Source organism: Sarcophilus harrisii, chromosome 2 (genome assembly GCF_902635505.1).
Source record: "Sarcophilus harrisii chromosome 2, mSarHar1.11, whole genome shotgun sequence".
Lineage (NCBI taxonomy): Eukaryota > Metazoa > Chordata > Mammalia > Dasyuromorphia > Dasyuridae > Sarcophilus > Sarcophilus harrisii.
The window spans coordinates 360,040,849-360,055,078 of NC_045427.1; the positions used below are offsets into that span (position 1 = coordinate 360,040,849).

General features: G+C 37.4%; 1 protein-coding gene across 2 annotated transcripts in view; it reads right to left on the minus strand.

The window, feature by feature from the left end:
• Nucleotides 1-13,774, minus strand: part of DLK1 (delta like non-canonical Notch ligand 1) — a 40,137-nt gene extending 26,363 nt beyond the window's left edge. The window contains exons 1-4 of one of the 2 annotated variants that reach the window (XM_031953245.1): nucleotides 13,711-13,774; nucleotides 12,616-12,717; nucleotides 11,397-11,457; nucleotides 8,948-9,078 (exon numbers count right to left, since the gene is read on the minus strand). In XM_031953245.1, the coding sequence (XP_031809105.1) occupies nucleotides 8,948-9,078; nucleotides 11,397-11,457; nucleotides 12,616-12,685 (262 nt within the window). In that variant the 5' untranslated portion in view covers nucleotides 12,686-12,717; nucleotides 13,711-13,774. Of the gene's footprint in view, nucleotides 1-8,947; nucleotides 9,079-11,396; nucleotides 11,458-12,615; nucleotides 12,718-12,810; nucleotides 12,998-13,710 lie in introns of those variants that run through there. The other variant, XM_003756549.3, reaches the window with a different exon arrangement.
• Nucleotides 13,775-14,230: the final 456 nt, after the last annotated feature.

The window sequence follows — 14,230 nt, forward strand, 5'->3', positions numbered from 1 at the left end:
AAAAGGTCTGTGGAACCAGAGTGGGACCTCAGTTTGAGACCCCAGCAGCACAATCCCAATGCAAGTTGCCCTCAGCTCCATATCAGACCTCAGCTTCAGCAAGGTTAGACCTCTGAATCAGCAGCAATGTTAATGGTCAAAATAATGCAAGATTTAGCAGTTTCTACATAAAAGACTGGAGGGTTTGGAGTATGATATTACAGGGAGCAATGAAGCTAGGATTTCAACCAAGAATCACCTGCATAGCAAAACTGAGTATAATCCTTCAGAGGAAAAAGTGGTCATTCAATAAAATAGAGGAGTTTCAAGCACTTATGATAAAAAAAAAGACCAGAATTGAATGGAAAATTTGATTTTCAAATACAGGACTCTGAAGAAGAATAAGGAGGTAATCAGGAAAGTAATATAATAAATTATATCTGTTTATATTCTTACATGGGAAGATGATATTTGTAACTCATTAGAACATTCTCATTATAGTGGCAGTTAGAAGGAGTATATATAGACAGAGGGCACAGGTGTAAATTGAATATGAAAGGAAAACATCTTTGGTTTTTTTAATGATGAAAATAAGGGGTAAGAGAGGAATGTACTGAGAGAAAGGGAAAGGGAGAAGTGGAATGGTGCACATTATCTGCCATGAAAAAGAGCAAAGAAAAAGCTTTTACAATGGAGGGAAAGAGGGAAAGGAGAGAGTGAGTGAGTGAACCTTACCCTCATCAGAAGTGGTTCAACTAGGAAATAATATATATATTCAATAGGGGTGTAGTGAGAGGTAGTGATCAGTAGCGAAACAATTTTGAGGAGGGACAGGTTGAAAGGACAGAGAGAATAAGTGGGGGGGAAATACAATTAGCAATTGTAATTGTAAAAAAATTTGAAGCAAGTTTCTCTGAGGAATATTATTGTTCTCTGGAAAATGAGAAACACGATGCTCTTAGGAAAAAAAAAAAACCTGGAAAATCCTCCATGGACAAAGTGAAATATACTGTTTACAAAGTAACAGCAATGGTCTGAAATGATCAGTTGTAAATAGTAGTACAATCATCCACACTACTCTGAAGTACTTATGATGAAAAATCCTACTCACAAAAGGAACTAATTGAGTCTGATTATATATTGAAGCATTCTCTAGTACTCTATCTCTCTCTTTATTTTTAAACTTAATTTTTCTTGAAGGTTTTTATTTTCATTAGAGTGGGAGATCTATATTTTCTTCCACAACTTGATTGTTATGCAAATTTTCTGCATAACTTCACATGCTGTTTCTTAATTTTGGGTGGGGATAAACAACCTAGAACTCAAAAATCTTAAAAACAAATGTAAAAAATACTGTTTTGAATATAACTGGGGAAAACAATAAATAAATAAAACATATTTTAAAAATAAAAAACAAAGTTAGCAGTGATGTCTTACTTGTTGAATCTAGTGCCTATTTTCAATTCTTACATCTTTCTTCAGAATTTGAAACTGCTGACCACTCTTTCTTCTACATTTTTTTGATATTATTCTCTTCTGAATTTTCTCTAAAATTTCTAATTACTCTGAAGTCTTCTCTCTATTTTAGGGTGGAGTTTTTGGATTTTTTTTAGTTAAATCATTCTAACTTAGTTTGTCTCCTATATTCCTTCTAAGTCTTCTCTGCTGAATCATCAACCATATCCCACTTTGTAACTGTGGCTATAAAGCAAGACTCTATCCTGAATTCTTCTCTCTTCTTTCTACACTCTTTTAGTGGCCTTATCAAATTCTCATTAGTTTAATAATCATGCCAAATCTACTTATTTTTTTGACTGAGGAGAATAAAAGATGAAGCAATGGGTAGCAGTTTAGGCTTCATTATTAAAGAAATTTCTTAACAATTAAAGGTAATCAAAAGTGCAATAGTCTGCCTGAGAAAATAAAAAAGTTCTTCTTCCTGTAATATGAATTTTTCTAATATGGATAACATTATTATGGATTTCCCTGGAGATTTATGAAAGTCTTAAAGCAAAGATTGAATGACTAGTTATGTATGTTGTCATAAAAACATTTCTTGGACATAGATTGGATTATATAGTCAATCAATAAATCAATCAATAAGCATTTATGTATCTATTCCATGCCAGGCATCATGCTAGGCATTCCAACTCAAAACTTCTATGATTCTGTAATTCTAACACCTGCTATGGACAATCTTTGCAGAAGAAAAAAATCTCTTCTAATAAGATTAAGACATTGGTAATTAATTCCCCTGGATGGAATCCAAGTTTGATCTTCATAAATTTTATCTTACACATAATAGCCATGTTTTATTACATCCCTGTATATAATACTTCCATACTGTAGGTAATCCCCCAAAATAGTAAAGATCACAGGCCAGAGGTGATATGGATAGTGGAAAGAATTCTGGATTTGGCATGAGGAAGACCTTATTCCTAGTCCCATGTTAGATATATATTACATATGGGGTCTTAGAAACATCACTTAACCTTTCTATCCCTCAGTTTTCTTATATGTAAAACTGGGAAATTAGATTTAAGATCCCTTCCATTTCTAAACTGATTATTTTATGAATCTGTGGTCTACACATAACTGCCAATCCTAGTCAACTTTTTTCTACATCTCCCAGACATCCTCCATTGTAGGTCTAACCAGTTTGGTTAGGAGTCATCCTATGGGTCATTCCCTATTCTGTGATTGTAATTGGAGTGCATAGACGGTCAGTCCCTCACTTTTACTGCATGGACAGGCACCTTCCTCTCCTTCTAGCTATACATCCTTTTGATGATATCTCTTATACCATTTCTTGTATACATTTCTTGCTTTATAATACACACACACACACACACACACACACACACATACATACATCCGTGTTGTCCTTTGGGTCACCAAGAAAAGAGTACATATTAGTGTTTAAAAATGGATTTGTATGCCAAAGAGAAGCTTGGGACCATTCAGAATGCTGTACAGTCTCCCAAATGGGATCTAATCTAGTTTCTTTCTGCTTAATTTTTGGCCCAGTTCATTATTCATTATCCATCTGCAGTTCCTGAAACGCATATTGATGGGCCAAATTGGCATGCTACCTATAGATTACATGTCACAATCTGGGCTGCAAGCCTTTTCCTATCATATATGACATTAGTGTCTATTTCACAAAGAAAAGTTGGTCACATTTAGAGGCTCAACTCAATTAGTACAAGGTTAGCTAGGTAGAGCTAGGTTCTCCAGATTACCTTGGCATGAATAGAAAATTATTATTTTTTTAATTTGGAATTTCCATAGGATTTCTTCCATAAAACTAGTGAACGCCTTTGGCAAATAAATAGCTCCCTGTCTGATATGTTTCTTGATAGCTATACTTGACACATTGTTGAATAGAGTAATCTCTGTTGTCACGTCTATCTTTGAATCTTATATAGTTCTGGCACTTTGAGGAAAGCCTTTAAGGTTTCATTTTGCTCTAGTCAAACAGTTCCTTAAGTCGATAAACGATATTTTAACAGACCAGAAGCAGTAAGCTACACATATAACAGTCATTTCAGTATGACATGGCTCTGTGCAATCAGATTATCTATTCATTGGAGGAAAGGACAAAGTAAATACCAAAATAGAAGAAAGGATTAAAGTGAGATGAAGAGACTTGTGTGACTATAGCAGGTGACCTGCTTTTGAAAACTGAAATGTAGATAAAAGAAAAAAAAAACTTTATTAACAATTCCAAAAGAAATTGATTGATGCAAAAAATGGTTGTTACATAAAATTGTTGCAGAACGAATTATTAAAACACTTTAACAGTAATAAACAATCTCCATGTCCATGTGGAATAAAGATGTAGTAACCAAGAGCAGTGTGAATTTACATTACAAGTTCATCTACAAAACACAGAATAGGAAGAAAAATGGATTATTAACAATATTAACTCCTCAAACCTCAAAAGGCTGTTAGGAAGAATGTGAGCCTGTAAAAAGCTGTGTATAAGAGAGAGTTAAACTAGATTATTCTGAAAACAGTTATTCATTCATGCTGACAACAAATAAACACAAAACAAAACAGACCCTTCAGCATTTTTATGCAGATTTATTCTTAAATTAGATAAGAGTTACAACATTTGGACTCAATTCACCCTTATACCCAATATACCGTGTAAAGCAGTGCTAATATGAAGAACAGGTAGGAAGGAAGGAAGGAAGGAGGAAGGAAAGAAAGAAGAAAGGAAGGAAAGACTGAAAAGACATAAGCAACTGCAGAACCATACACATGATTTCTTGTTGCCATAAAATAAAATCTTTTTGACACTTTCATGCATGCATCAAAAATAATCTCAGTGAAAACAGATGACAGAGGGATAGATAGATAGAAAGACGAATAGACAGATAAAATGGAATTTTGTCTTACCACTAGATTTTATTTATTGACTCAGGAAGAGAGAGTGAGGCTGACAACATTGTGCAATTCTGCCTCACTTAAATCCAATTCATGCTTGAATCAAGACATCATCCAGTGGTACCATTGGTCCTCTTCAAAAATGAAGAATGAACAAGAACAACCACAACATAAGAGCATTTATGAATTGCATACTGTATGTCAGGTACTTTCCTAAGCCAGAAATAAAAATACAAGCAAAAAAGAAATCTATTTCCTGGCCCCAAAGAGCTTATTTATACTCTAATGAGAGAAGACAGTATATATGTAAAAGGGAGCTAAAAAGGGGTGGGGGGGAATGAACACAGAGGCTATTTACTTGGGGATAAAGCAGGGAGGTGGTCTAGAGTGCCATGGGCTGTTCTGAATTTAACAGCCAATTTTTTGACAAAATTTGTCTACAGTGATTCATGTGTCACACAGCTGACTAAGAAATGCAGAGAATAAAAGATTCTGTTGTATGTTTAGTGCTGCTTATAAGAGTGTCCAAGCTATTAAAAAGCAACACCCTTAAGGAAAGGGTGGCACATAAGCCAAAAGTGGTCTGTGGATAAACTCCTAAAGTAAATTGATCTAGTCTTAGTTGCTCATTAAACAAATGTTTAATTCAAATGATTATCACATACCATAGCAAATCAAATGGATAGTTTTTTATTTGGTGCTAGAATCATAAATCAATGGATGATAGATTTAGAGTAGGAAGAAATCTCTCACATCATTGATTCCAACTTATTCATTTTTTAGATGAAGAAATTGAAGCCAAGAGAAATTCAGGGGCTTATCCAAAGTCACAGAATTGAGATTTAAACCACAATCTTTTGACCCCAAAACTTAGATTTTGCCCCCCCATACCCTACTCAGCCTAGAAGTATTTACACTCATAGTCCTAGAGTCTTCGATTCAGAATCAGAGTGTGAAGGGATTACAGTGACAATCTTTACTTCGCCTTCCATCCCAACAACAACAAAAACAATAAACAAAAAAAGGAAAAAGAAAATACATTTGCTTAATTGTGAAACTGCTATCTAGGAAATATTTGCTGATGTGATCATCAACAAAATGTCCTCAAGGAAATGGATTTTAATCGCATAGGCAGATCTTTAACAGAATTTTGATTTAACTTCCAATACAACCATGGCAACTTAATCTAGTATACCAACCTTAGTTGCTGTTTTCACTCTGGAAAGATCTGAGTCACAAAGAGCACAGTGCATTTTCAAACTCCCATATTCAAAGGAATTAATTAAAGATAGAATAATTAGAGAATTATAGACCAGCTCTAAAACAATCACCTTGACAAGAACAATTCTTCATCCTTATGGGAAATTTTGTTAAAGGTTGCATTTGAAAGGAAGCATTGTAGAATGGATAGCATCCTGGCCTAAGAGTAAGGAAGAACTGATTTGATTCCTACCTCAGACACTTATGTCCTTAGTTTGCTCTTTTGGAAGATAAACAGGTTGGGTTTGATGGTTTCTAACATCAATTCAACTCTGTATCCATGACCCTATGAGTTACTAAACCATCAAATTCATAAAAAAGAAAAATGATACTCTTAGCACATGGCATTGCATCTTCTGCCTTTATACTGGACATTTATCCACCTCTCCCTCTTCTATTGTGCTTCAAAGAGTGCCTCTCATTCTTCAAGAAGAAGTTCTGGACTCTGGTGATTCTGGAGGACAGAGTAAGGCTGATGGCATTGCTCAATGAAATTCAATTAATGAACAATTAAAGACATTACCCCTGTGATGTCAATGGTCTCTTCAAGAAAGAGGCATGAACAGCAACAATGATTCAGGTACTACCTTACTGCTGTATGAAGTCTTTTCTTATTCTCCCTCATCCAGAAACCAGCAATAGGAAACCAATCACTTGATGCAGCCAGATGAATGAAAAAAGCTTCAGATTCTGAATTCAGGAAACATTCATTCTAGTAATGAATGATACTTATGATACTAATAATGAATCTCTCTACATAACTCAATGAATGGCATTCCCCTCTCTGGACATCAGTTTCTTCTTCTAGAAAACCAGGGACCTTCAAGGTCCTTTCCAGCTTTGCGAATTTGTTTTCTAAGTTCCTTCCCAACTGTAGTGCAATAGAAACAATGCTAGGTTCTAATTTCCCTTCTATAGCTTCTTGGCTCTGTGATTTTTGCAAGTCATATTAAGCCTGAGTTTTAATTTCCTTATTTGTAAAATTAGGAGAGTAATACTCACACCACCTACTTTACAAAGTTGTGAGGAAAATACTTTTCAATAGCACTTAAAGTGCTATTGAAAAGAGAGCTATTTTTATTGTTCTAGTTATTTTTCTCCTATTTTGAAGTCTATTCTAGCTCTGACCTTCTATGGCATCTGGGTTGCTCAGTACATAGAACAATGGGTCTGAAGTCAGAAATACCTGAGTCAAACCCCATCTCACTCAGTCACTGACTCTGAACAAGTCACAACTCCTTCTTGCCTCAAATTTCATCGACTATAACATGAAAATAATAACAGGACCTACATTGCATGGTTGATGTGAGAATCAAATGAGATAACATTTGTGAAGTATTTATCAGTTCTTGGCACATAGTAAACATTTAATGCATGCATGTTTCCTCCCTTTCCCCTTATTTTTACCTTTTTTTCAGCTCTGACATTATGTCAAAGGTCTCTTCTAACTCCAGCATTCAATGTCTTATGGGCACAAATTCAATTGATTGTTTGGATAGGTTTACTAAAGGCCATTTTGTAACCTACTGTTCATCACTCTACTGCCCTGGAGCATGCCTACGCATTAGTTGACTACTCTTATAGAATACAGGAGAGGGAAGAAAGAATTTTAGAAATTATTGTGATCTCTTTATTTTACAGATAGGAAAATTGAGACCGAGTGATTGTCCTAATAACATCTCTCAGTGCCTTGTCTTTCTACAAAGAAACGAACTACCATTTTAGAACTTAACATCTCCTGATAGGTTTACAGAAGGGCATTTAGGTAGCATGGTGGATAGAGCACTGGGCCTGGAGTCAAGACCTGAGTTCAAATCTGGCCTCAGATACTTAATAGTTGTGTGATCCTGTGCAAGTCACTAAACCTTGTTTGACTCAGTTTCCTCAACTGTAAAATGAACCAGAGAAGGAAGTTGCAAAAGACTCCAATATCTTTGTCAAGAAACCCCCAAAGGGCATCATGAAGAATCAAATATGACTGAAAAATAAGCAACATTAATTAATTAATCCCTGAGCTGTTTTTGCCCTGCCTTACATTTCTTAGGTACCTCCTATGTATAGGACAAGCACACAAGAGATACATAACAAACATTTTTAAATTGAATATCTGTAGCAGTCTTTTTACAATTCTGACACTGTTAGTTCAAATTGATTTGATCATGTTTAATAATTTTAGTTTGTTCAACTAAAGAAGACTATTCTTTTAGGAAATGCATCTTAGAAAAAGTATTTGATTTGAGTTGAGTTGAAAATGAAATACAAACAACATTTATTAAGTGCCTACTATATGAAAAGGATTATAGGGGATACAAAGAGGAGGCAGACAGTTCTTGCCTCATTAAACTTACAATCTATTAAGAGGGAAGGACAATATATGCATGTATAATACAAAACAGAACATAGTAAGTGCATAAGTGAGTTACAAAGTTATAAAAAGAGGAGAACCATTGCAAATAAATTAGGAAGGAATCAAGGACAAGGTAACATTTAATAAGGGTCCTGAAGACCAGCTCATCATTTAAGAGACTGAATGACTAAACCAAACTCATACAGGCAGTGAAGAGAAAGAAAAAAGGATAGGGAACAAACTTATTAAATAGTATATGCCAGGCACTGTGCTAAACTCTTTACAAATATCTCATTTGATCCTCAAAACAACCCTGTGACATAGGTGCTATTATTATCCCCATTTTATAATTGAGAAAATTGAGGCAGACCAGTTAACTGATTTGTCCAAGTCAGATAGCTAGCTATTAGGTGTTTGAGGTAGGAATATGAAATTAGGTCTTCCTGACTGCAAATATAATATTATCCATTGTTACATCCAGTTACCCAGGGGCTACATCTAATACAGTCACCTCTGCCATTTTCTGTAGGTATTCATAAGTACCTAAACTGATCCAAACCTCATCTGTGTCCTCATAGAGTCTTGCCTGATGATTTTGAATCTCTGTCATCTCCCCCATCCTTTCCTGCTCCTAGATGTTCATGTACCCCCTTACCCCACTTACATTCACATACCTTCATAATTTTATCATTTATAAAATCAGCCTTATCAACACCTCAATAACAGCTCCTCAAAAAGAAGACTGCTTGATTCTAAAAATGCTCTTGTCTTATCCAGAATATCTAGCACAGTCCTGGGCACACAGTGATGTTGAACAAAGTCCTATGCAAAGCAGAAGTGGGTCATCTCCTACAAAACTGTTAGCTCACTTGGATCAGTAGATGGCGAACTTGTCCATTAAATCATGAAGAACTATATAGACTGTTGCCTTTATCAGGTTGAAAAAGTAAAAATATTGCATTCACAAACCTATATCACAGAGACTTCCGATCCAGCCATCCTCACAGATACATTGCCATGGCAGGGAACAGATTCCATGTAGACAGCCAGGAAAGGAAACACACTCATTGCACAGGGGTCCCTGCCAACCAGGTCGACACCTGCAAGAATCCAGGGTTTATTTAGATGAAAGCAAAATTAGTCAAGACATTACCTGATATAATTAAGCTGAAATTCCATCCAGCTCAGCATTTAGGAAAAAAAGTAGAAGAGATAACTGGCAAAGAAAGAAAGAAGAGAAAAGGAGGACATCTAAGCAATCATAGAAATATAGAGAAAAAAGAAAAATACTGAAGATCAAAACTTCTATTGTCATTATGAGTAGAATAATAAGATCCTTAAGGACAGGAGTACCTCTGAAAGCATAGCATTTACTTAGCATAGGGCCAACACAGTATCTTTAATAAATGCTTGTTGATTGATGATGAAAGTAAATGGGGATCCCAAGAGATAGTGAAGTTAAAAAACTGGGACTTGACACAAGTCCCAGTTATAAAATAGAAAGTGGAAGATAAATACAGGTGTCCATCGCTTGCTACCTTGTCTTAGGTCTGTCCAAAGGCAACTTCACTCTTCTCTACTTGGTCCTCTCAATGCTTCCTATCTAGATATAACTATCTTACTACTTTATGACCTCTTCTCTTAGATTCCTGACCCATTCTTATAATTGAGTTACCTGTAAGACTCCCAAATCGCTCTTTCTCTAATCCATTTTAATTTTTAAATAAAATAAATACAACTTCCATTTTGAAAGCAAAAATAAAAAAGAAGAGAGGAAATGTAGTTTTAATCCTTCCAGAATAAAAGGAACAAGAATGTGCCTTTTTTTTTTTTGAAAAGCAATCTGGAGTTTTGATTTTTGATCAATCCTAGAAATTACTACTAGTTATATATCCTCAGGAAGCCAAAGATAAAAATGTATTTTCCATATACATAGAAATATTCATAACAATACTTTTTGGGTTAAAATAATAGAAAAGCAGAAGCCTATTGATTGAGAATGGCTAAAAAACAAGCAAACATAATTCATGTGGCACTGTTGTGCCAAAAGATGAATAGGAATAATTCAAATAAGTATGGCAAAATATATGAACATATACAAAGCACAGTAAACAGAACCAGGGAAACAACCTATATGACTACAAAAATCTATGTAAGAAGAACAAAAACTATAATTAAATATGTGTCATCATGATGATCAAATTTGTCCCCACAGAAAAAGTAAAAAAAAAAAAAATGAACTTCACTCCTTTCTTTGCAGAGGTGGGGAGCTATGGGTGTGGAATATTACATATATTGTTAGATTTGGTTGAGATATTGGCTAGTTTTGCTGAAGTATATATATCTTTTTCTTTTTAAATCACTGTTTCAAGGAATAATTCCATTGTTAGAGAAAAGAGAAAGGATATACTTTGAAACTAAGGTGGAAACAAAACCAAAATCAGTAAAACATTTTAAAAATAAATAAAAAGGCATATTCTCAAAATACTTAAATACTTGAGGAACAAGTGATTTTATTCATTGTGGGTGCTGTCTCCAGCTATGTAGATAAGAATCCCTTTACTCCCTTGATGGCTTTGTCCCACTAAAAAAGTCAGCACCTGGTGCCCAATTTTATGATGGTGAGCCTCTCTAAATAAGGCTGGTCCTTACAGGATAGATATATATTTCTGCTAAAAGCCCTTACTATCCAACTTGGAAAAAAAAACAAGCTTTAATTCTGCACGTATAGACTTTAAAAACCAAGGGTCACATCCATACTAAAATGAGGCATTGGGGTGGGAGGAAAAACCATTTGACCCATAAGAAGCTTAAAATATCTAGTCTAACCCAAGGCAAAATGCCAAAATGGAAAGCCTTTTTTTTTTCCTCTTTAACTGAAGAACTTGTGCATACCTAATAGCTCTTTGTCTAATATGAGCCCACACTTGGAATCATTAAACTGCCATTTCTAGTTGCCAGAAAAGGGGCAGAGATTATTTTGAGAGCAGCAGCTTTGGGACTCCCCCATTCTAGTGTGTCAGACAACTCTCAATGGTGAATTCACCTGCCAATCACTAATCAATCAAACAGCAAACATTTATTATATGCCTTCAATGTCTAGGCACTATATTGGGAATGCAGACAAGAATGAAACATCTCTGACCTCAAGAACCTAACGTGCTATTTATCAAGGGAAATAACATTAGCCATATATAAATATCTGCAAAATGTATCATCAAGCCACTAAGGACTGACCTCATAGTCAGTTTATCCTTGAGTGATATACCACTCAGTGAGGGAAACTAGGTATTTAGAGGAAGGGAAAAGGGAGCAGGGAGTAGAGGAACCCTTGTAGAAAATCTTTGATTTTCAATCTTAACCATATATTCAATATTGTCCCCAAAGACCACCCACGTCTCAATCCCTTTCTCCTCACCTACACTGGTCCTTGTCACAGATTCCTCTGTCCGGGTGACAGCTGACCTCACATTCCAGGCCTAGAATACAGAAAGTACCCATGAACTCCAGAAAACAAAAAGAGATAGAGAAAACTGGCATTTTTATCGGAGGAGCTTGATAGGTCTCATTAAGGCAGCAAAAACATTACCTTTGGGTCTTAAAAAGGTCAAATAGTCCACAAACAGAATCAGAGGAAAACCCTTATTTTTAGCTGGTAAAATAATGAAATTTAACTTTCAAAAACCCTCTATTGGTCCCCAAAGGTGCTTTAAAAATATCATTATGTCACTATAAAATCCATGATGGGCCTTTGTCTGCTGGGCTCCCTGGCATGACTTGACTATGCAACCATCACAATAATCTGGGAACCTGGAAATGTAGGTGAGAGTCCCAGATCACCAGATCACGCATTGTTTTTAGCCTCTAAGATCCTCAATCTCCTCATCAGTAAAATGGAGGTCTGCAAAATCTACACATGGTCTAATTTACAATGTTATTGTAAGACAAAAGCACTTTATTTTGTTTTCCTTTGTTTTATTTGAGGGGTTTCTTACATTCATGAATGATCTGCACATAATATGTTCCTATTATTTGAAAAACACCCCAAACCTGGCTCCTTTGGATAAAACAGAAAATATAGATACCTATATTGATTAGAGATCTCAAAGTACCTATAGCCTTGGGAGGAAGAAAGCTGTTCACAAACAGACAAATAAGGCTCACTCAAAGAACTGGGACTTAATATTGCATCCCCATTCTGCTCAGGATTAGAATGTTACATGTCAGGAACCTGATATGTTTGCAAAGTTTTGATGTTTAGGGATGCGTGTCCCAGCAGAATTGTCCAAGCCTAAAGCTTCAAGCCCTGGGCCCTGGGCCTTGAATTCATTCTTAGCCGTCAAATTTCTTGATAGTACCTATACCTTGCACCCTTACACATCCCTCCCCAGGAAGACTTTCTCTAGAAGAGTGGTGCCCTCCCAAAAGGAAGCCCTCCAGACCAGCAGAAGGTGAAGAGAGCATAGCGCCAAAAGAGTACTGGGGAAGGAGAGGCACATCCCTAAGAGAAATGCAGAGGAAAGAGTACTTTCCCCTCGGGGCGCACAAATTCTGCACCTAAGAAATTATGAGATGAGATCTAAACTGGGGGAGTTTAGCAGAAGGGAAAGCAGAAGAGGCTGGAAGAGATGCCTTACCTAGAGCAGAGAAGAAGCAAAAAGGTGACCCAAGAACGCACAATAGCAGCAAGGATTCCGGGGCGAACATCACAGCACCAGAGGGGGTTGCTTGGACACTGGCTGCGGAAGGGGAAAAAGAGTATCCGATGAGCCTGATGACTCCACCTTCTCGAGTAGCTAATAACGGCCACCCGATCTCCCAGATGCTTTTACCAACGAGGGGTTGGCGCTGTCCAGCCTTCTAGGATCCCTCTTCCCGAAGGACACAGTTTCCTGAGTCAGTATAAAACCTGCCGTCCCAGCCACCTTTGATCACCCGGGTCCCTCCGCGACCGCCCCAGGGTGCAGTGGCGCGCCCAGCCTAGCAAACTGAGTCTGCCTGCACTGAGAGAAACATGGAGCAGAGCGAGCTGAGGGAACCCCACCCGCCGGTCGCCCTCCCGCTGCCAGAGCCGCCCCCGCCCAGCCCCAGTTTACACTCCGTTCTCCTCCCTCGGTCCCGGGGCAAGAAGGTGGCTGCCATACCTCAGTCTGGGGAAGCCGGCGGAACTATGTGGGCCAGTCCGGATTGAGTGCCCCAGGACCTTAAAGCTTTCCGCTTTCAACACTCATTTTTAAAATCAAAACATCGAAAATTTAAGCTTCGGAAACAATACAATCTCACATATGGGCAAACTGAGGCCCAAAGTTGAAGGATTTGTCCAAAGACCCATAGGCACGCAGGAGCAGAGCCGGAATTCGACTTTTGTGTAAACTCCGCTTCCTAATGATCGTCTTCCCTAGAATTAGAGAGAAGCTCCGGCCCCTGCAGGGGGTCCACACTTGTTTCCTGAGTATCTGTGATCCCTCCTGCCTTCCCACATACAAAAAATGTATTTTGCATTTGGTGCCCAGGCACTTCTCCCTAATCCTTAGGATTACGGAATTTAGTCTGGAATCCCAAAAGCTAGGATGTGTTCAGATACATACCTTAATTGTTAACACACCTTAATTGTTTAACCTGGATTCTCTTCCCTTCTACCAGTTACCTGAAGCCCTTAGATGTGTTAATGTGTTCAGGGTCAGTTTTATGAAGCTGGGTTGGGAAAATTTAATTTGTAAGCATTTTCCTACCTTGGCTTTTGATTCTTTGTTCTCCTTAGTGCCCACCTCATAGTCCCTTATCTCTCCCCCTCTCACCGTCCAGGCACACAATGGCACTTCAGGATACTTTATCCTTCTCTTAACTTCTCCCAGTAGAAATCACTTTCCTAGCTGATTTGATCAGCTGAGTTATGTTGGAATAACTGAGAGAGAGAGAAAGGGGGTGAGGGAGGAAGGGGGAAGAGGTAAGAAGAAGGGAAAGGAGAGGGAGAAGAAGAATGGAGGAGAGAGGAGGAGAGAGAGAGAGAGAGAGAGAGAGAGAGAGAGAGAGAGAGAGAGAGAGAGAGAGAGAGAGAGGGGAGGGAGGGAGAGACAGAGAGACAGAGACAGAGACAGAGACAGAGAGACAGAGAGAGATTTCTACTTTGAAAGAGGATCCAAAGAAACAATGCTAAAAGCAACTAGAATTACTCCAGGCACCTTCTAGATAGGTGAAGGTGGGATGGGGATGAGTATTTTGAGGCAGAGATCGTGGGAGCTGAAAGGCACC